The 21,596-nt window shown below is 49.4% G+C and overlaps 1 protein-coding gene across 1 annotated transcript in view; it reads right to left on the bottom strand.

The window, feature by feature from the left end:
* The window catches only part of nbas (NBAS subunit of NRZ tethering complex), a 296,853-nt gene that overhangs the window by 108,230 nt on the left and 167,027 nt on the right, over nucleotides 1-21,596 (bottom strand). Inside the window, 5 exon segments of the mRNA XM_090233327.1 lie at nucleotides 998-1,132; nucleotides 1,673-1,783; nucleotides 1,893-2,116; nucleotides 16,490-16,627; nucleotides 16,730-16,806. Of these exon segments, the coding sequence (XP_090089453.1) occupies nucleotides 998-1,132; nucleotides 1,673-1,783; nucleotides 1,893-2,116; nucleotides 16,490-16,627; nucleotides 16,730-16,806 (685 nt within the window).

Below are 21,596 nucleotides of genomic sequence, written 5' to 3'. Positions count from 1 at the left end.
GGAGAAGAGGATCAGGGAGAGGAGAAGAGGATCAGGGAGAGGAGAAGAGGATCAGAGAGAGGAGAAGAGGATCAGGGAGAGGAGAAGAGGATCAGGGAGAGGAGAAGAGGAGAAGTGGATCAGGGAGAGGAGAAGAGGATCAGGGAGAGGAGAAGAGGATCAGGGAGAGGAGAAGAGGATCAGGGAGAGGAGAAGAGGATCAGGGAGAGGAGAAGAGGATCAGGGAGAGGAGAAGAGGATCAGGGAGAGGGGAAGAGGATCAGGGAGAGGGGAAGAGGATCAGGGAGAGGAGAAGAGGATCAACTTTAATGGATGGACATTTCAAAAGGGTTACTTCGGGATTTTGGCAATGAGGAAAAACTTGCCGATACCATTTGATGTATCTGAGTGCAGTTTGAAGGAAATAGCTAACTAGCATTTACACAATGACTGGATGTCTATGGGGATACAATCATAGCATGCTAGCAGATACCCATAGACTTCCAGTCAATTAAACATAGCATGCTAGCAGATACCCATAGACTTCCAGTCAATTAAACATAGCATGCTAGCAGATACCCATAGACTTCCAGTCATTGCTCTAACGCTAGTTAGCACTGGCTCATGTAACATCCCCCTGGGGACAGAGACATAAGCATGGTATCCACCACGTTCATCGGGCTCTGGGGACAGAGACATAAGCATGGTATCCACCACGTTCATCGGGCTCTGGGGACAGAGACATCAGGAAGTATGCCTTTAAGGACACTGGCCAGCTGGACTTGTAGACCGTCATGGTGATGGGGACATTTTATACTACTTATCAGTCTGAGAAGAACTAGCCACGGGCCACTGCTATCCCTAATGTCAAGAATTAGCTTCATTTCAATCCCTGGATACACATACGATTCTCACCTCAATCTGACGATGTAGGACAATTGTGAAATATGGGCGGGTCCCAGAGGAGAGGATTAAGAACCACTGTGATAGGCAGTGGAGAATGAAGGACTGTTTGTACCTGGGCAGGTCTGTCCCTTCCACGGAGGTCAACACATATTTAGACATGTGACTGTGGAAAGACTCAGGTTCTGACTTCAGAGAGTCAAATAGAGCCAAGGTGTCCACACGACCCTCGATGTCCTTGGTAGAGAGACTGAGGAGGAGAGGGGGATGAGGAGGAGGAGAGGGGTAGGGAGGAGGAGGAGACGACAAATATTAGAGACACATATTTCCCTCAGATTACACAGACCCACAAATAAATCCAATCTTGATAAACTCCCATATCTACTGGGTGAAATTCCACAGTGTGACATCACAGCAGCAAGATTTGTGACCTGTTGCCACGAGAAAAGGGCAACCAGTGAAGAACACACACCATTGTAAATACAACCCATATTTATGCTTATTTATTTTCCCTTTTGTACTTTCACTATTTGTACATCATTACAACTCTGTATATAGACATAATATGACATTTGTAATGTGGACCTTAAATTTGGACCTTCTGTCAGTGTAATGTTTACTGTTCATTTTTATTGTTTATTTCACTTTTGTTTATTCTCTATTTCACTTTCTTTGGTAATGTTAACATATGTTTCCCATGCCAATAAAGACCCTTAAATTGACATTGAGAGAGAGAGAGAGGGGGTGTGTGTGTGTGGTGTGTGTGGTGTGATGTGTGTGTGTGTCTTACCCGCTGTCAGTGAAGAGGAACTCCAGGTGAGTCATGTAGATGTCCCAGAGAGGAATGCTGTAGCGCTGGGCTAGAGACAGACTGATTCTCCACACGCTGTCATCCAGGGTCCTGCAACACACACATCAAACATCCATTTCAGGAAAACCAGGTCATTTTGGTAAAAATCACTTCTACTACCCATCGGTCCCCCCCCCCCCCCCCTCCCCTCCCTACTCACTCAGTCAGACCCAGAATGGTCTGTTTCTTGTAGTGTGTGTCGGAACTGAATCGTCTAACGTCGACCCCACGTCCCAGCCCTTGCAACACCTGGGCCTGCGTCAGGTCTGTCAGACGCTCGTTATACACCTGGAGCTGCCCAATCAGCTCCTCCACGTCCGCTGGCCAATCAGAATGGGCCGTCACGTGCTGGGTGACCAATCGGATCAGCTCCTTGGGGTCGGCCTGAGTAGGAAACAGATCAAACGCACCCTTCCTCAGTCACACAGCCTCTCCAGGTCACAAAAAGACATCGGGCTAAATTCGTTAAAAAGAAATTGTAAATATGACACCTTCATATTAGTGAATTCGGCTATTTCAGCCACATCTGTTGCTGACAGGTGTATAAAATCTAGCACACGGCCATGCAATCTCCACAGGCACACATTTGCAGAAAAATGTCTTTAATATTGCAGATGGATCTTCCATCAATGTAATTGTCTGCATTATTTCCAATCCCCTCCATATACATTTTAAATATGGAGAAATACAAACACACATATATATATATATACACACACACACACATATATAAACAAATATTTATGTATATTATATATATGTATGTACAGTGGGGCAAAAAAGTATTTAGTCAGCCACCAATTGTGCAAGTTCTCCCACTTAAAAAGATGAGAGAGGCCTGTAATTTTCATCATAGGTACACTTCAACAATGACAGACAAAATGAGATTTTTTTTAAATTAATTTATTTGCAAATTATGGTAGAAAATAAGTATTTGGTCACCTACAAACAAGGACGATTTCTAGCTCTCACAGACCTGTAACTTCTTCTTTAAGAGGCTCCTCTGTCCTCCACTCGTTACCTCCACTCGCTCTTGAAAAACGAGTTTTAATGACTCCAACATAAGTGTTTGTAAACTTCCGACATCCACACAGTACCAGTCAAACGTTTTAGAAAACCTACTAATTCAATAGTTTTTCGTCATTTGTACTAGTTTCTACATTGTAGAATATTGAAGACATCAAAGATATGAAATAACACACATGGAATCATGTAGTAATCAGAGAAGTGTTCAACAAATCAAAATATATTTTAGATTCTTCAAAGTAGCCACCCGTTGCCTTGACAGGTTTGCACACTCTTGGCATTCTCTCAACCAGCTTCATGAGGTAGTCACCTGGAATGCATTTCAATTAACAGGTGTGCCTTGTTAAAAGTTCATTTGTGGAATTTCTTCCTTCTCAAACTTTTTGGGGATAGGGGGCAGCATTTTCACTTTTGGATGAATAGCGTGCCCAGAGTGAACTGCCTCCAACTCTGTCCCAGATGCTAATAAGCATGTTATTATTAGCATCTGGTTAGAAAACACACTGAAGTTTCTAAAACTGTTTGAATGATGTCTGTGAGTATAACAGAACTCACATGGCAGGCGAAAACCTGAGAAAAATTCCAACCAGGAAGTGGGACATCTGAGGTTTGTCGTTTTTCAAAACTTGGCCTCCCGAATACACAGTGTCTATGGGGTCAAGTTGCACTTCCTAAGGCTTCCACTAGATGTCAACCGTCTTTAGAAACTTGTTTTAGGCTTCTGCTATAAAGGAGGGGGGAATGGGAGCTGACTGAGTCATGGGTCTGGCAGTGTGACTCAGGCTCGTGACGCGTGGGTCCCGACAGAGTTTGCTCTCGTTCCAGTGCTTTTCTACAGACAATGGAATTCTCCGGTTGGAACCTTATTGATGATTTATGTTAAAAACATCCTAAAGATTGATTCCATACATCGTTTGACTTGTTTCTACGACCTGTAACGGAACTTTGAGATTTTGTCTGGATGAAGTGCTCACGCCTCTTAAAGATGGACTGTGGAAAGCTGTCATCAAGGCAAAGGGAGACAACTTTGAAGAATCTCAAATACATTTTGATTCGACATGATCCCATGTGTGTGTTATTTCATAGTTTTGATGTATAAACTATTATTCTACAATGAAGAAAATAGTGAAAAGAAACTAACTTTTGACTGGTACTATATATCACGTCTAACTAAATACAACAACACTTTTATTTTCACCATAGCAACCTACTCTCTCTTCCCTCTCCTCATCTTCTATTTCTCTCTCCCTCCTCCCCCATTGTTGTGTAAAACTGTCACAACATAAAGATGTGTGAGAGCCACACAGAGAGCGACGTCAAGAAAAATGAAGTGTCAGAAATACCAAATGTTTCATCAAATACTGAAAGATTTTAAATATAAACCCTACATGATCAAAAGTATGTGGACCACAGGATCACAACCCACTACTGGGAACAGGATCACAACCCACTACTGGGAACAGGATCACAACCCACTACTGGGAACAGGATCACAACCCACTACAGGGAACAGGACCACAACCCACTACAGGGAACAGGATCACAACCCACTACTGGGAGGGAACAGGATCACAACCCACTACAGGGAACAGGATCACAACCCACTACTGGGAACAGGATCACAACCCACTACAGGGAACAGGATCACAACCCACTACAGGGAACAGGATCACAACCCACTACTGGGAACAGGATCACAACCCACTACTGGGAACAGGATCACAACCCACTACTGGGAACAGGATCACAACCCACTACTGGGAACAGGATCACAACCCACTACTGGGAACAGGATCACAACCCACTACTGGGAACAGGATCACAACCCACTACTGGGAGGGAACAGGATCACAACCCACTACAGGGAACAGGATCACAACCCACTACAGGGAACAGGATCACAACCCACTACTGGGAACAGGATCACAACCCACTACTGGGAACAGGATCACAACCCACTACTGGGAACAGGATCACAACCCACTACTGGGAGGGAACAGGATCACAACCCACTACAGGGAACAGGATCACAACCCACTACAGGGAACAGGACCACAACCCACTACAGGGAACAGGATCACAACCCACTACTGGGAACAGGATCACAACCCACTACAGGGAACAGGATCACAACCCACTACAGGGAACAGGATCACAACCCACTACAGGGAACAGGATCACAACCCACTACTGGGAGGGAACAGGATCACAACCCACTACAGGGAACAGGATCACAACCCACTACAGGGAACAGGACCACAACCCACTACAGGGAACAGGATCACAACCCACTACTGGGAACAGGATCACAACCCACTACAGGGAACAGGATCACAACCCACTACAGGGAACAGGATCACAACCCACTACTGGGAACAGGATCACAACCCACTACAGGGAACAGGACCACAACCCACTACTGGGAACAGGATCACAACCCACTACTGGGAGGGAACAGGATCACAACCCACTACAGGGAACAGGATCACAACCCACTACAGGGAACAGGACCACAACCCACTACAGGGAACAGGATCACAACCCACTACTGGGAACAGGATCACAACCCACTACAGGGAACAGGATCACAACCCACTACAGGGAACAGGATCACAACCCACTACAGGGAACAGGATCACAACCCACTACTGGGAGGGAACAGGATCACAACCCACTACAGGGAACAGGATCACAACCCACTACAGGGAACAGGACCACAACCCACTACAGGGAACAGGATCACAACCCACTACTGGGAACAGGATCACAACCCACTACTGGGAACAGGATCACAACCCACTACTGGGAGGGAACAGGATCACAACCCACTACAGGGAACAGGATCACAACCCACTACAGGGAACAGGATCACAACCCACTACTGGGAACAGGATCACAACCCACTACTGGGAGGGAACAGGATCACAACCCACTACAGGGAACAGGATCACAACCCACTACAGGGAACAGGATCACAACCCACTACTGGGAACAGGATCACAACCCACTACAGGGAACAGGATCACAACCCACTACTGGGAACAGGATCACAACCCACTACTGGGAGGGAACAGGATCACAACCCACTACAGGGAACAGGATCACAACCCACTACAGGGAACAGGATCACAACCCACTACAGGGAACAGGATCACAACCCACTACAGGGAACAGGATCACAACCCACTACAGGGAACAGGATCACAACCCACTACAGGGAACAGGATCACAACCCACTACAGGGAACAGGATCACAACCCACTACTGGGAGGGAACAGGATCACAACCCACTACTGGGAACAGGACCACAACCCACTACAGGGAGGGAACAGGATCACAACCCACTACTGGGAACAGGATCACAACCCACTACAGGGAACAGGATCACAACCCACTACTGGGAACAGGATCACAACCCACTACTGGGAACAGGACCACAACCCACTACAGGGAACAGGATCACAACCCACTACTGGGAACAGGATCACAACCCACTACTGGGAACAGGATCACAACCCACTACAGGGAACAGGATCACAACCCACTACTGGGAACAGGATCACAACCCACTACTGGGAACAGGATCACAACCCACTACTGGGAACAGGATCACAACCCACTACTGGGAGGGAACAGGATCACAACCCACTACTGGGAACAGGATCACAACCCACTACAGGGAACAGGATCACAACCCACTACAGGGAACAGGATCACAACCCACTACTGGGAACAGGATCACAACCCACTACAGGGAACAGGATCACAACCCACTACTGGGAACAGGATCACAACCCACTACAGGGAACAGGATCACAACCCACTACAGGGAACAGGATCACAACCCACTACTGGGAACAGGATCACAACCCACTACAGGGAACAGGATCACAACCCACTACAGGGAACAGGATCACAACCCACTACTGGGAGGGAACAGGATCACAACCCACTACTGGGAACAGGATCACAACCCACTACTGGGAGGGAACAGGACCACAACCCACTACTGGGAACAGGATCACAACCCACTACTGGGAGGGAAAAGGACCACAACCCACTACTGGGAACAGGATCACAACCCACTACAGGGAACAGGATCACAACCCACTACAGGGAACAGGACCACAACCCACTACAGGGAACAGGATCACAACCCACAACTGGGAGGGAACAGGATCACAACCCACTACAGGGAACAGGACCACAACCCACTACAGGGAACAGGATCACAACCCACTACTGGGAACAGGATCACAACCCACTACAGGGAACAGGATCACAACCCACTACTGGGAGGGAACAGGATCACAACCCACTACAGGGAACAGGATCACAACCCACTACAGGGAACAGGATCACAACCCACTACAGGGAACAGGATCACAACCCACTACTGGGAACAGGATCACAACCCACTACTGGGAACAGGATCACAACCCACTACTGGGAACAGGATCACAACCCACTACTGGGAACAGGATCACAACCCACTACTGGGAACAGGATCACAACCCACTACTGGGAACAGGACCACAACCCACTACTGGGAACAGGATCACAACCCACTACTGGGAACAGGATCACAACCCACTACTGGGAACAGGATCACAACCCACTACTGGGAACAGGATCACAACCCACTACTGGGAACAGGATCACAACTCACTACTGGGAACAGGATCACAACCCACTACAGGGAACAGGATCACAACCCACTACTGGGAACAGGATCACAACCCACTACTGGGAACAGGATCACAACCCACTACTGGGAACAGGATCACAACCCACTACTGGGAACAGGATCACAACCCACTACTGGGAACAGGATCACAACCCACTACTGGGAACAGGATCACAACCCACTACTGGGAACAGGATCACAACCCACTACTGGGAACAGGATCACAACCCACTACAGGGAACAGGACCACAACCCACTACTGGGAACAGGATCACAACCCACTACTGGGAACAGGATCACAACCCACTACAGGGAACAGGATCACAACCCACTACTGGGAACAGGATCACAACCCACTACAGGGAACAGGATCACAACCCACTACAGGGAACAGGATCACAACCCACTACTGGGAACAGGATCACAACCCACTACTGGGAACAGGATCACAACCCACTACTGGGAACAGGATCACAACCCACTACTGGGAACAGGATCACAACCCACTACTGGGAACAGGATCACAACCCACTACTGGGAACAGGATCACAACCCACTACTGGGAACAGGATCACAACCCACTACAGGGAACAGGATCACAACCCACTACTGGGAACAGGATCACAACCCACTACAGGGAACAGGATCACAACCCACTACTGGGAACAGGATCACAACCCACTACTGGGAACAGGATCACAACCCACTACTGGGAACAGGATCACAACCCACTACTGGGAACAGGATCACAACCCACTACTGGGAACAGGATCACAACCCACTACTGGGAACAGGATCACAACCCACTACTGGGAACAGGATCACAACCCACTACAGGGAACAGGATCACAACCCACTACAGGGAACAGGATCACAACCCACTACAGGGAACAGGATCACAACCCACTACAGGGAACAGGATCACAACCCACTACAGGGAACAGGATCACAACCCACTACTGGGAACAGGATCACAACCCACTACAGGGAACAGGATCACAACCCACTACAGGGAACAGGATCACAACCCACTACTGGGAACAGGATCACAACCCACTACAGGGAACAGGATCACAACCCACTACTGGGAACAGGATCACAACCCACTACTGGGAACAGGATCACAACCCACTACAGGGAACAGGATCACAACCCACTACTGGGAACAGGATCACAACCCACTACAGGGAACAGGATCACAACCCACTACAGGGAACAGGATCACAACAGGGAACAGGATCACAACCCACTACAGGGAACAGGATCACAACCCACTACTGGGAACAGGATCACAACCCACTACAGGGAACAGGATCACAACCCACTACAGGGAACAGGATCACAACCCACTACAGGGAACAGGATCACAACCCACTACTGGGAACAGGATCACAACCCACTACAGGGAACAGGATCACAACCCACTACTGGGAGGGAACAGGACCACAACCCACTACAGGGAACAGGACCACAACCCACTACTGGGAACAGGATCACAACCCACTACAGGGAACAGGATCACAACCCACTACTGGGAACAGGATCACAACCCACTACAGGGAACAGGATCACAACCCACTACTGGGAGGGAACAGGACCACAACCCACTACAGGGAACAGGACCACAACCCACTACTGGGAACAGGATCACAACCCACTACTGGGAACAGGACCACAACCCACTACTGGGAGGGAACAGGACCACAACCCACTACAGGGAACAGGATCACAACCCACTACTGGGAGGGAACAGGACCACAACCCACTACAGGGAACAGGATCACAACCCACTACTGGGAGGGAACAGGACCACAACCCACTACAGGGAACAGGACAACAACCCACTACTGGGAACAGGATCACAACCCACTACTGGGAACAGGACCACAACCCACTACTGGGAGGGAACAGGACCACAACCCACTACTGGGAACAGGACCACAACCCACTACTGGGAACAGGACCACAACCCACTACTGGGAGGGAACAGGATCACAACCCACTACTGGGAGGGAACAGGATCACAACCCACTACTGGGAGGGAACAGGACCACAACCCACTACTGGGAACAGGACCACAACCCACTACTGGGAGGGAACAGGACCACAACCCACTACTGGGAACAGGATCACAACCCACTACTGGGAGGGAACAGGACCACAACCCACTACTGGGAGGGAACAGGACCACAACCCACTACTGGGAGGGAACAGGACCACAACCCACTACTGGGAACAGGACCACAACCCACTACTGGGAGGGAACAGGATCACAACCCACTACAGGGAACAGGATCACAACCCACTACTGGGAGGGAACAGGACCACAACCCACTACTGGGAACAGGACCACAACCCACTACTGGGAGGGAACAAGACCACAACCCACTACTGGGAGGGAACAGGACCACAACCCACTACTGGGAACAGGACCACAACCCACTACTGGGAGGGAACAGGACCACAACCCACTACTGGGAACAGGATCACAACCCACTACTGGGAGGGAACAGGACCACAACCCACTACTGGGAGGGAACAGGACCACAACCCACTACTGGGAACAGGACCACAACCCACTACTGGGAGGGAACAGGATCACAACCCACTACAGGGAACAGGATCACAACCCACTACTGGGAGGGAACAGGACCACAACCCACTACTGGGAACAGGACCACAACCCACTACTGGGAGGGAACAGGACCACAACCCACTACTGGGAACAGGATCACAACCCACTACTGGGAGGGAACAGGACCACAACCCACTACTGGGAGGGAACAGGACCACAACCCACTACTGGGAGGGAACAGGACCACAACCCACTACTGGGAGGGAACAGGACCACAACCCACTACTGGGAACAGGATCACAACCCACTACTGGGAACAGGACCACAACCCACTACTGGGAGGGAACAGGACCACAACCCACTACTGGGAGGGAACAGGACCACAACCCACTACTGGGAACAGGACCACAACCCACGACTGGGAGGGAACAGGATCACAACCCACTACTGGGAACAGGATCACAACCCACTACTGGGAACAGGATCACAACCCACTACTGGGAGGGAACAGGACCACAACCCACTACTGGGAGGGAACAGGATCACAACCCACTACTGGGAGGGAACAGGACCACAACCCACTACTGGGAACAGGACCACGACCCACTACTGGGAGGGCACAGGACCACAACCCACTACTGGGAACAGGACCACAACCCACTACTGGGAGGGAACAGGCCCACAACCCACTACTGGGAGGGAACAGGACCACAACCCACTACTGGGAACAGGACCACAACCCACTACTGGGAGGGAACAGGACCACAACCCACTACTGGGAACAGGACCACAACCCACTACTGGGAACAGGATCACAACCCACTACTGGGAACAGGATCACAACCCACTACTGGGAACAGGATCACAACCCACTACTGGGAACAGGACCACAACCCACTACTGGGAGGGAACAGGACCACAACCCACTACATGGAGGGAACAGGACCACAACCCACTACTGGGAGGGAACAGGATCCCAACCCACTACTGGGAGGGAACAGGATCCCAACCCACTACTGGGAGGGAACAGGACCACAACCCACTACTGGGAGGGAACAGGACCACAACCCACTACTGGGAGGGAACAGGACCACAACCCACTACTGGGAGGGAACAGGACCACAACCCACTACAGGGAACAGGACCACAACTCACTACTGGGAACAGGATCACAACCCACTACTGGGAGGGAACAGGACCACAACCCACTACTGGGAGGGAACAGGACCACAACCCACTACTGGTAGGGAACAGGACCACAACCCACTACTGGGAGGGAACAGGACCACAACCCACTACAGGGAACAGGACCACAACTCACTACTGGGAACAGGATCACAACCCACTACTGGGAGGGAACAGGACCACAACCCACTACTGGGAGGGAACAGGACCACAACCCACTACTGGTAGGGAACAGGACCACAACCCACTACTGGGAACAGGACCACAACCCACTACTGGGAGGGAACAGGCCCACAACCCACTACTGGGAGGGAACAGGACCACAACCCACTACTACTGGGAGGGAACAGGATCACAACCCACTACTGGGAGGGAACAGGACCACAACCCACTACTGGGAGGGAACAGGACCACAACCCACTACAGGGAACAGGACCACAAGCCACTACTGGGAGGGAACAGGACCACAACCCACTACTGGGAGGGAACAGGACCACAACCCACTACAGGGAGGGAACAGGATCACAACCCACTACTGGGAGGGAACAGGACCACAACCCACTACTGGGAGGGAACAGGACCACAACCCACTACAGGGAGGGAACAGGATCACAACCCACTACTGGGAGGGAACAGGACCACAACCCACTACTGGGAACAGGACCACAACCCACTACTGGGAGAGAACAGGACCACAACCCACTACTGGGAGAGAACAGGACCACAACCCACTAATGGGAGGGAACAGGACCACAACCCACTACTGGGAGGGAACAGGACCACAACCCACTACTGGGAGGGAACAGGATCACAACCCACTACAGGGAACAGGACCACAACCCACTACTGGGAGGGAACAGGACCACAACCCACTAATGGGAACAGGACCACAACCCACTACTGGGAGGGAACAGGCCCACAACCCACTACTGGGAGGGAACAGGATCACAACCCACTACTGGGAGGGAACAGGACCACAACCCACTACTGGGAGGGAACAGGACCACAACCCACTACTGGGAGGGAACAGGACCACAACCCACTACTGGGAGGGAACAGGATCACAACCCACTACTGGGAGGGAACAGGACCACAACCCACTACTGGGAGGGAACAGGACCACAACCCACTACTGGGAGGGAACAGGACCACAACCCACTACTGGGAGGGAACAGGCCCACAACCCACTACTGGGAGGGAACAGGATCACAACCCACTACTGGGAGGGAACAGGACCACAACCCACTACTGGGAGGGAACAGGACCACAACCCACTACAGGGAGGGAACAGGATCACAACCCACTACAGGGAACAGGACCACAACCCACTACTGGGAGGGAACAGGACCACAACCCACTACTGGGAGGGAACAGGACCACAACCCACTACTGGGAGGGAACAGGACCACAACCCACTACTGGGAGGGAACAGGACCACAACCCACTACTGGGTCCTGTTCTCTCCCAGTAGTGGGTTGTGGTCCTGAGTTACATTGTGTTGTTTAAGTGTTCCCTTTATTTTTTTGAGCAGTATATATATATATATATAATATGACATTTGTAATGTCTTTATTGTTTTGAAACCTCTCTATGTGTAATGTTCACTATTAATTTGTATTGTTTATTTCACTTTTATATAGTATCTACCTCACTTGCTTTGGCAATGTTAACACATGTTTCCCATGCCAATAAAGCCCTTGAATTGAATTGAGAGAGAGAGACTAGAGAGAGAGAGACTAGAGAGAGAGACAGTGAGAGAGAGAGAGAGAGAGAGACAGTGAGAGAGAGAGAGAGAAAGAGAGAGAGAGAGAAAGAGAGAGAGAGAGAGAGAGAGAAAGAGAGAGAGAGAGAAAGAGAGAAAGAGAGAGAGAGAGAGAGACAGTGAGTGAGAGACAGAGAAAGTGCAGCGTGCCAGTGTGTGAGTGCCAGTGTGTGAGTGCCAGCGTGTCTGTGTGCACGCCAGTGTGTGCCACAGTAAAGACAATCATGTCTCATCAAGAAGGAGCAGCTTAAGAACAGAACAAAGAACTGGCAAGCCCTACCACAACAGAATACCACTGATAAACAACCCCTACCATCACAGAATACCACTGATAAACAACCCCTACCACCACAGAATACCACTGATAACAACCCCTACCATCACAGAATACCACTGATAAACAACCCCTACCACCACAGAATACCACTGATAACAACCCCTACCACCACAGAATACCACTGATCAACAACAACCCCTACCACCACAGAATAACACTGATAAACAACCCCTACCACCACAGAATACCACTGATAAACAACCCCTACCACCACAGAATACCACTGATAAACAACAACCCCCAACACCACAGAATACCACTGATAAACAACCCCTACCAACACAGAATACCACTGATAAACAACAACCCCTACCACCACAGAATACCACTGATAAACAACAACCCCCACCACCACAGAACACCACTGATAACAACCCCTACCACCACAGAATACCACTGATAACAACCCCTACCACCACAGAATACCACTGATAAACAACCCCTACCACCACAGAATACCACTGATAAACAACCCCTACCACCACAGAATACCACTGATAAACAACCTGATAAATTCAGTCAAAATGGAGGAGTTGAGAAGAGGACGGAAAGTGGATGATAAGAAGAATCCAACATTTATGTTTGATACTGTCGCAAAGCTAACTAAAAAGCAGTATTCCCCAAGAGAGGACAGCTTTCACATCAGCAGTGATGAATTCATACACTTCTTTGAGGAAAAGATCATGATCATTAGAAAGCTAATTATGGACTCCTCTTTAAATCTGCGTATTTCTCCAAAGCTCAGTTGTCCTGAGTCTGCACAACTCTGCCAGGACCTAGGATCAAGAGAGACGCTCAAGTGTTTTAGTACCATATCTCTCGACACAATGAGGAAAATAATCATGGCCTCTAAACCTTCAAGCTGCATACTGGACCCTATTCCAACTAAACTACTGAAAGAGCTTCTTCCTGTGCTTGGCCCTCCTATGTTGAACATAATAAACGTCTCTCTATCCACTGGATGTGTACCAAACTCACTAAAAGTGGCAGTAATAAAGCCTCTCTTGAAAAAGCCAAACCTTGACCCAGAAAATATAAAAAACTATCGGCCTATATCGAATCTTCCATTCCTCTCAAAAATTTTAGAAAAGGCTGTTGCGCAGCAACTCACTGCCTTCCTGAAGACAAACAATGTATATGAAATGCTTCAGTCTGGTTTTAGACCCCATCATAGCACTGAGACGGCACTTGTGAAGGTGGTAAATTACCTTTTAATGGCATCAGACCGAGGCTCTGCATCTGTCCTCGTGCTCCTAGACCTTAGTGCTGCTTTTGATACCATCGATCACCACATTCTTTTGGAGAGATTGGAAACCCTAATTGGTCTACAGGGACAAGTTCTGGCCTGGTTTAGATCTTATCTGTCGGAAAGATATCAGTTTGTCTCTGTGGATGGTTTGTCCTCTGACAAATCAACTGTAGATTTCGGTGTTCCTCAAGGTTCCGTTTTAGGACCACTATTCTTTTCACTATATATTTTACCTCTTGGTGATGTCATTTGGAAACAATGTTAACTTTCACTGCTATGCGGATGACACACAGCTGTACATTTCAATGAAACATGGGGTGGTTGAAGATATCCCTCTAGTGGTGTGGGGGCGGTGCTTTGGCAAAGTGGGTGGGGTTATATCCTGCCTGTTTGGCCCTGTCCGGGGGTGTCCTCGGATGGGGCCACAGTGTCTCCCGTCCCCTCCTGTCTCAGCCTCCAGTATTTATGCTGCAATAGTTTATGTGTTGGGGGGCATAGGGTCAGTTTGTTATATCAGGAGTACTTCTCCTGTATTATCCAGTCCTCTCTCTCTCAGGACATGAGCCCTAGGAACATCCCTCAGGACTACCTGACCTGATGACTCCTAGCTGTCCCCAGTACACCTGGCCGTGCTGCTGCTCCAGTTTCAACTGTTCTGCCTGCAGCTATCAACAATCAACAATGTAGAACCCCATAGTACCGTTTAATACGACAGTATCAACAACGTAGAACCCCGTAGGTCCGTTTCATACGACACTATCAACAACGTAGAACCTTCTAGGTCCGTTTCCTACAACACTATCAACAACGTAGAACCCCGTAGGTCCGTTTCCTACAATACTATCAACAACGTAGAACCCCGTAGGTCCATTTCCTACGACACTATCAACAACGTAGAACCCCGTAGGTCCGTTTCATACGACACTATCAACAACGTAGAACCCCGTAGGTCCGTTTCATACGACACTATCAACAACGTAGAACCCCGTAGGTCCGTTTCATACGACACTATCAACAACGTAGAACCCCGTAGGTCCGTTTCATACGACACTATCAACAACGTAGAACCCCGTAGGTCCGTTTCATACGACACTATCAACAACGTAGAACCCCGTAGGTCCGTTTCATACGACACTATCAACAACGTAGAACCCCGTAGGTCCGTTTCCTACGACACTATCAACAACGTAGAACCCCGTAGGTCCGTTTCATACGACACTATCAACAACGTAGAACCTTCTAGGTCCGTTTCCTACAACACTATCAACAACGTAGAACCCCGTAGGTCCATTTCCTACGACACTATCAACAACGTAGAACCCCGTAGGTCCGTTTCATACGACACTATCAACAATGTAGAACCCCGTAGGTCCGTTTAATACGACACTATCAACAACGTAGAACCCCGTAGGTCCGTTTAATACGACACTATCAACAACGTAGAACCCCGTAGGTCCGTTTAATACGACACTATCAACAACGTAGAACCCCGTAGGTCCGTTTAATACGACACTATCAACAACGTAGAACCCCGTAGGTTCTATTGAACGTTTTGGGAAGCTTAGCTCATTAGACACCACACCTATGGCTATAGTAGTAGGCTGAACTACACACAGCTCAAACACAGCTCAAACACAGCTCAAACACACCTCAAATACACCTCAAACACACCTCAAACACACCTCAAACACACCTCAAACACACCTCAAACACACCTCAAACACACCTCAAACACACCTCAAACACACCTCAAACACACCTCAAACACACCTCAAACACACCTCAAACACACCTCAAACACACCTCAAACACACCGTGTACTCACCCTGTAGAGAGTGTGTGTGTTGGCCTTGAGGCATGGGACCAGGTGGTTGTAGATCTGTAGACTATAGTAGTAGGCTGCACTACACACACCTCAAACACACCGTGTACTCACCCTGTAGAGAGTGTGTGTGTTGGCCTTGAGGCATGGGACCAGGTGGTTGTAGATCTGTAGACTATAGTAGTAGGCTGCTAGCTGCAGGGACAGGGCCGAGTGGGACTGCATCTCAAAACACCTGTTAGCATCCAGGACCTGAGGGGGGGGGGGGGTACCGGGGAGGAGTATACAGGTGAAAAGAGGTCAGCATACGGATGAATGTAACTGACCAATCAGAGAGCAGAGCGTGTGTGTTACCTGCGGCAGGGCCAGGAGATAGGCCAGAGACAGGGTCATGTCTCTGGGAAAGGCATCACTGGCCAGCTGCAGCAATACTGAGAGAGAGAGAGAGAGAGAGACAGGAAACGTTAACATATGTTTCCCATGCCAATAAAGCCCCTTGAATTGACCTGAGAAAGATTGGGGGGACTTCACTTGCTTTAGAAATGTTAACATTTCATGTTTCCCATGCCAATAAAGACCTTACAACTGACATTAAATTGAGAGAGAGTGTGGAGGAGATGGGGATCGGTGGGAAGGAGAGAGGGAGCGAGAGGAGCGACTAAAGCTGAACTCTGCCATCAAGAGAGAGAGAGGGGAGGAGGAGGGACTAAAGCTGAACTCTACCATCGAGAGAGAGAGGGGAGGAGGAGGGACTAAAGCTGAACTCTACCATCGAGAGAGAGAGGGGAGGAGGAGGGACTAAAGCTGAACTCTACCATCAAGAGAGAGAGGGACTAAAGCTGAACTCTACCAAGAGAGAGAGAGGGGGGAGGAGGAGGGACTAAAGCTGAACTCTACCATCGAGAGAGAGAGGAGAGGAGGAGGGACTAAAGCTGAACTCTACCATCAAGAGAGAGAGGAGGGACTAAAGCTGAACTCTACCATCAAGAGAGAGAGGGACTAAAGCTGAACTCTACCAAGAGAGAGAGAGGGGGGAGGAGGAGGGACTAAAGCTGAACTCTACCATCGAGAGAGAGAGGAGAGGAGGAGGGACTAAAGCTGAACTCTACCATCAAGAGAGAGAGAGAGGAGGGACTAAAGCTGAACTCTTCCATCAAGAGAGAGAGAAGGGACTAAAGCTGAACTCGACCATCAAGAGAGAGAGAGAGGGGAGGGGGAGGGACTAAAGCTGAACTCTACCATCAAGAGAGAGAGGGGAGGAGGAGGGACTAAAGCTGAACTCTACCATCAAAAGAGAGGAGGGACTAAATCTGAACTCTACCATCAAGAGAGAGAGGAGGGACTAAAGCTGAACTCTACCAAGAGAGAGAGAGGAGGGACTAAATCTGAACTCTACCAAGAGAGAGCGAGAGGAGGGACTAAATCTGAACTCTACCATCAAGAGAGAGAGGAGGGACTAAAGCTGAACTCTACCATCAAGAGAGAGAGGGACTAAAGCTGAACTCTACCAAGAGAGAGAGAGATGGGGGAGGAGGAGGGACTAAAGCTGAACTCTACCATCGAGAGAGGAGGGACTAAAGCTGAACTCTACCATCAAGAGAGAGAGAGAGGGACTAAAGCGGAACTCTACCATCAAGAGAGAGAGAGGGGAGGAGGAGGGCCTAAAGCTGAACTCTACCATCAAGAGAGAGAGGGGGGAGGAGGAGGGACTAAAGCTGAACTCTACCATCAAGAGAGAGGAGGGACTAAAGCTGAACTCTACCATCAAGAGAGAGGAGGGACTAAAGCTGAACTCTACCATCAAGAGACAGAGTAGGGACTAAAGCTGAACTCTACCATCAAGAGAGAGAGAGAGAGGAGGAGGGACTAAAGCTGAACTCTCCCATCAAGAGAGGAGGGACTAAAGCTGAACTCTACCATCAAGAGAGAGAGGAGGGACTAAAGCTGAACTCTACCATCAAGAGAGAGGAGGGACTAAAGCTGAACTCTACCATCAAGAGAGAGAGAGACGGACTAAAGCTGAACTCTACCATCAAGAGAGAGAGAGACGGACTAAAGCTGAACTCTACCGTCAAGAGAGAGAGAGAGGGACTAAAGCTGAACTCTACCATCAAGAGAGAGAGAGGGGAGGAGGAGGGCCTAAAGCTGAACTCTACCATCAAGAGAGAGAGGGGGGAGGAGGAGGGACTAAAGCTGAACTCTACCATCAAGAGAGAGGAGGGACTAAAGCTGAACTCGACCATCAAGAGAGAGGAGGGACTAAAGCTGAACTCTACCATCAAGAGAGAGGAGGGACTAAAGCTGAACTCTACCATCAAGAGAGAGAGGAGGGACTAAAGCTGAACTCTACCATCAAGAGAGAGAGAGAGAGAGAGAGGAGGAGGGACTAAAGCTGAACTCTACCATCAAGAGAGAGGAGGGACTAAAGCTGAACGCTACCATCAAGAGAGAGAGAAGGGACTAAAGCTGAACGCTACCATCAAGAGAGAGAGGAGGAGGAGGGACTAAAGCTGAACTCTACCATCAAGAGAGAGGAGGAGGGACTAAAGCTGAACTCTACCAAGAGAGAGGAGGAGGAGGGACTAAAGCTGAACTCTACCAAGAGAGAGGAGGAGGAGGGACTAAAGCTGAACTCTACCAAGAGAGAGGAGGAGGAGGGACTAAAGCTGAACTCTACCAAGAGAGAGGAGGAGGAGGGACTAAAGCTGAACTCTACCAAGAGAGAGGAGGAGGGACTAAAGCTGAACTCTACCAAGAGAGAGGAGGAGGAGGAGGAACTAAAGCTGAACGCTACCATCGAGAGAGAGATGAACACCGGGAATGCAATAATTAGTGGCTAAACTATCATTAACAAAATAAAACAGTGAGTAAAAGCCATTTCCTTTCCACTACATCCCTGGTTGGGTAAAACCCATTCATAAACATCAATATCCTGCCAGACAGGATCCACATTTCCTTTCCACTACATCCCTGGTTGGGTAAAACCCATTCATAAACATCAATATCCTGCCAGACAGGATCCACATTTCCTTTCCACTACATCCCTGGTTGGGTAAAACCCATTCATAAACATCAACATCCTGCCAGACAGGATCCACATTTGCCCGGCATTTCAGCTCCCAATGGAACATTTGGCGGTACCTAATCAGTCAGTTCTGTACCTGAGTGGCATTGTGGGTAGAATGAGCGACAACAAGAGAGCGAAACACGTGGGGAAATAAAACTCAGTAGTCTGCTACAATACATTTTTCATATGAACATATTCAATCGTTTTCTGTTCTCCTCATTATAAATCAAGTACTTTTGAAGTACCAACTTGAGATAATGTCTGGTTTTCAAGATAATCCAGTACTTGAATTTCCAAAATTAAGTGCTTAAAGTACCTCAAGCACTATGTGATAGGGCGAGAGATCGAGAGCGAGAGAACGAGCGAGAGAATGAGCGAGAGAGAGAGCGAGCGAGAATGAGAGAGAGAGAGAGAACGAGACAGAGAGAGTGAGAGACAGCGAGAGAGCAAAGCTGAACTCTACCAAGAGAGAGGAGGAGGGACTAAAGCTGAACTCTACCAAGAGAGAGGAGGAGGAGGGACTAAAGCTGAACTCTACCATCAAGAGAGAGGAGGAGGAGGAGGGACTAAAGCTGAACTCTACCAAGAGAGAGGAGGAGGAGGGACTAAAGCTGAACTCTACCAAGAGAGAGGAGGAGGAGGGACTAAAGCTGAACTCTAACAAGAGAGAGGAGGAGGAGGGACTAAAGCTGAACTCTACCAAGAGAGAGGAGGAGGAGGGACTAAAGCTGAACTCTAACAAGAGAGAGGAGGAGGAGGGACTAAAGCTGAACTCTAACAAGAGAGAGGAGGAGGAGGGACTAAAGCTGAACTCTACCAAGAGAGAGGAGGAGGAGGGACTAAAGCTGAACTCTACCAAGAGAGAGGAGGAGGAGGAGGGACTAATGCTGAACTCTACCAAGAGAGAGGAGGAGGAGGGACTAAAGCTGAACTCTACCAAGAGAGAGAGGGACTAAAGCTGAACTCTGCCATCAAAACACTTTCTCCCTGCCACCATACAGCTGGTGAATGCAAGCGTTTCCCACCACTCCACCCTGGACTAGAACAGCCTCTATGACCAGGTCCACCCTGGACTAGAACAGCCTCTATGACCAGGTCCACCACTCCACCCTGGACTAGAACAGCCTCTATGACCAGGTCCACCCTGGACTAGAACAGCCTCTATGACCAGGTCCACCCTGGACTAGAACAGCCTCTATGACCAGGTCCACCCTGGACTAGAACAGCCTCTATAACCAGGTCCACCCTGGACAAGAACAGCCTCTATGACCAGGTCCACCCTGGACTAAAACAGCCTCTATGACCAGGTCCACCCTGGACTAGAACAGCCTCTATAACCAGGTTCACCCTGGACTAGAACAGCCTCTATGACCAGGTCCACCGTGGACTAGAACAGCCTCTATGACCAGGTCCACCCTGGACTAGAACAGCCTCTATGACCAGGTCCACCCTGGACTAGAACAGCCTCTATGACCAGGTCCACCCTGGACTAGAACAGCCTCTATGACCAGGTCCACCCTGGACTAGAACAGGCTCTATGACCAGGTCCACCCTGGACTAGAACAGCCTCTATGACCAGGTCCACCCTGGACTAGAACAGCCTCTATGACCAGGTCCACCCTGGACTAGAACAGCCTCTATGACCAGGTCCACCCTGGACTAGAACAGCCTCTATGACCAGGTCCACCCTGGACTAGAACAGCCTCTATGACCAGGTCCACCTCTACAAGACAGCAATCCCAACTTTTTGCCAGGACCCTGAAGGACGTCACCCTCAACCACAGCCCCAGCACCTCACACAGGAGCAACAGAGCAACGGGCACCCAACCCAGACCAGCTGGAGACCCTCCCAGACCTGCAAGACCTCCTCCTGAAAGACCTGCACCGAGAGAACCCACGCCCAGAGGACCTACACCCAGACCACAGCATCCCCAGCCACACCCCAATCAGCTAATACCCCCCCCAAACCCTGACCACACACTATATAGGCCTCCCCCATATCAGACAGCAAGATATGTTACCCGATTCAGGAAACTAGGCGTATGTCGCAAGTCCCGACTTCACAGGAGAGCCGTTTGAATGTAAATGATGTCCTCCTGAGTGCTACCTATATCCCCCCACTAGAAACCCCACACTTTAATTAAGACAGCTTCT

This window comes from Oncorhynchus mykiss, chromosome 4 (genome assembly GCF_057628025.1).
Source record: "Oncorhynchus mykiss isolate SJ-2025 chromosome 4, ASM5762802v1, whole genome shotgun sequence".
Classification (NCBI taxonomy): Eukaryota; Metazoa; Chordata; class Actinopteri; order Salmoniformes; family Salmonidae; genus Oncorhynchus; species Oncorhynchus mykiss.
This window is presented reverse-complemented; position numbering and strand designations above follow the sequence as displayed.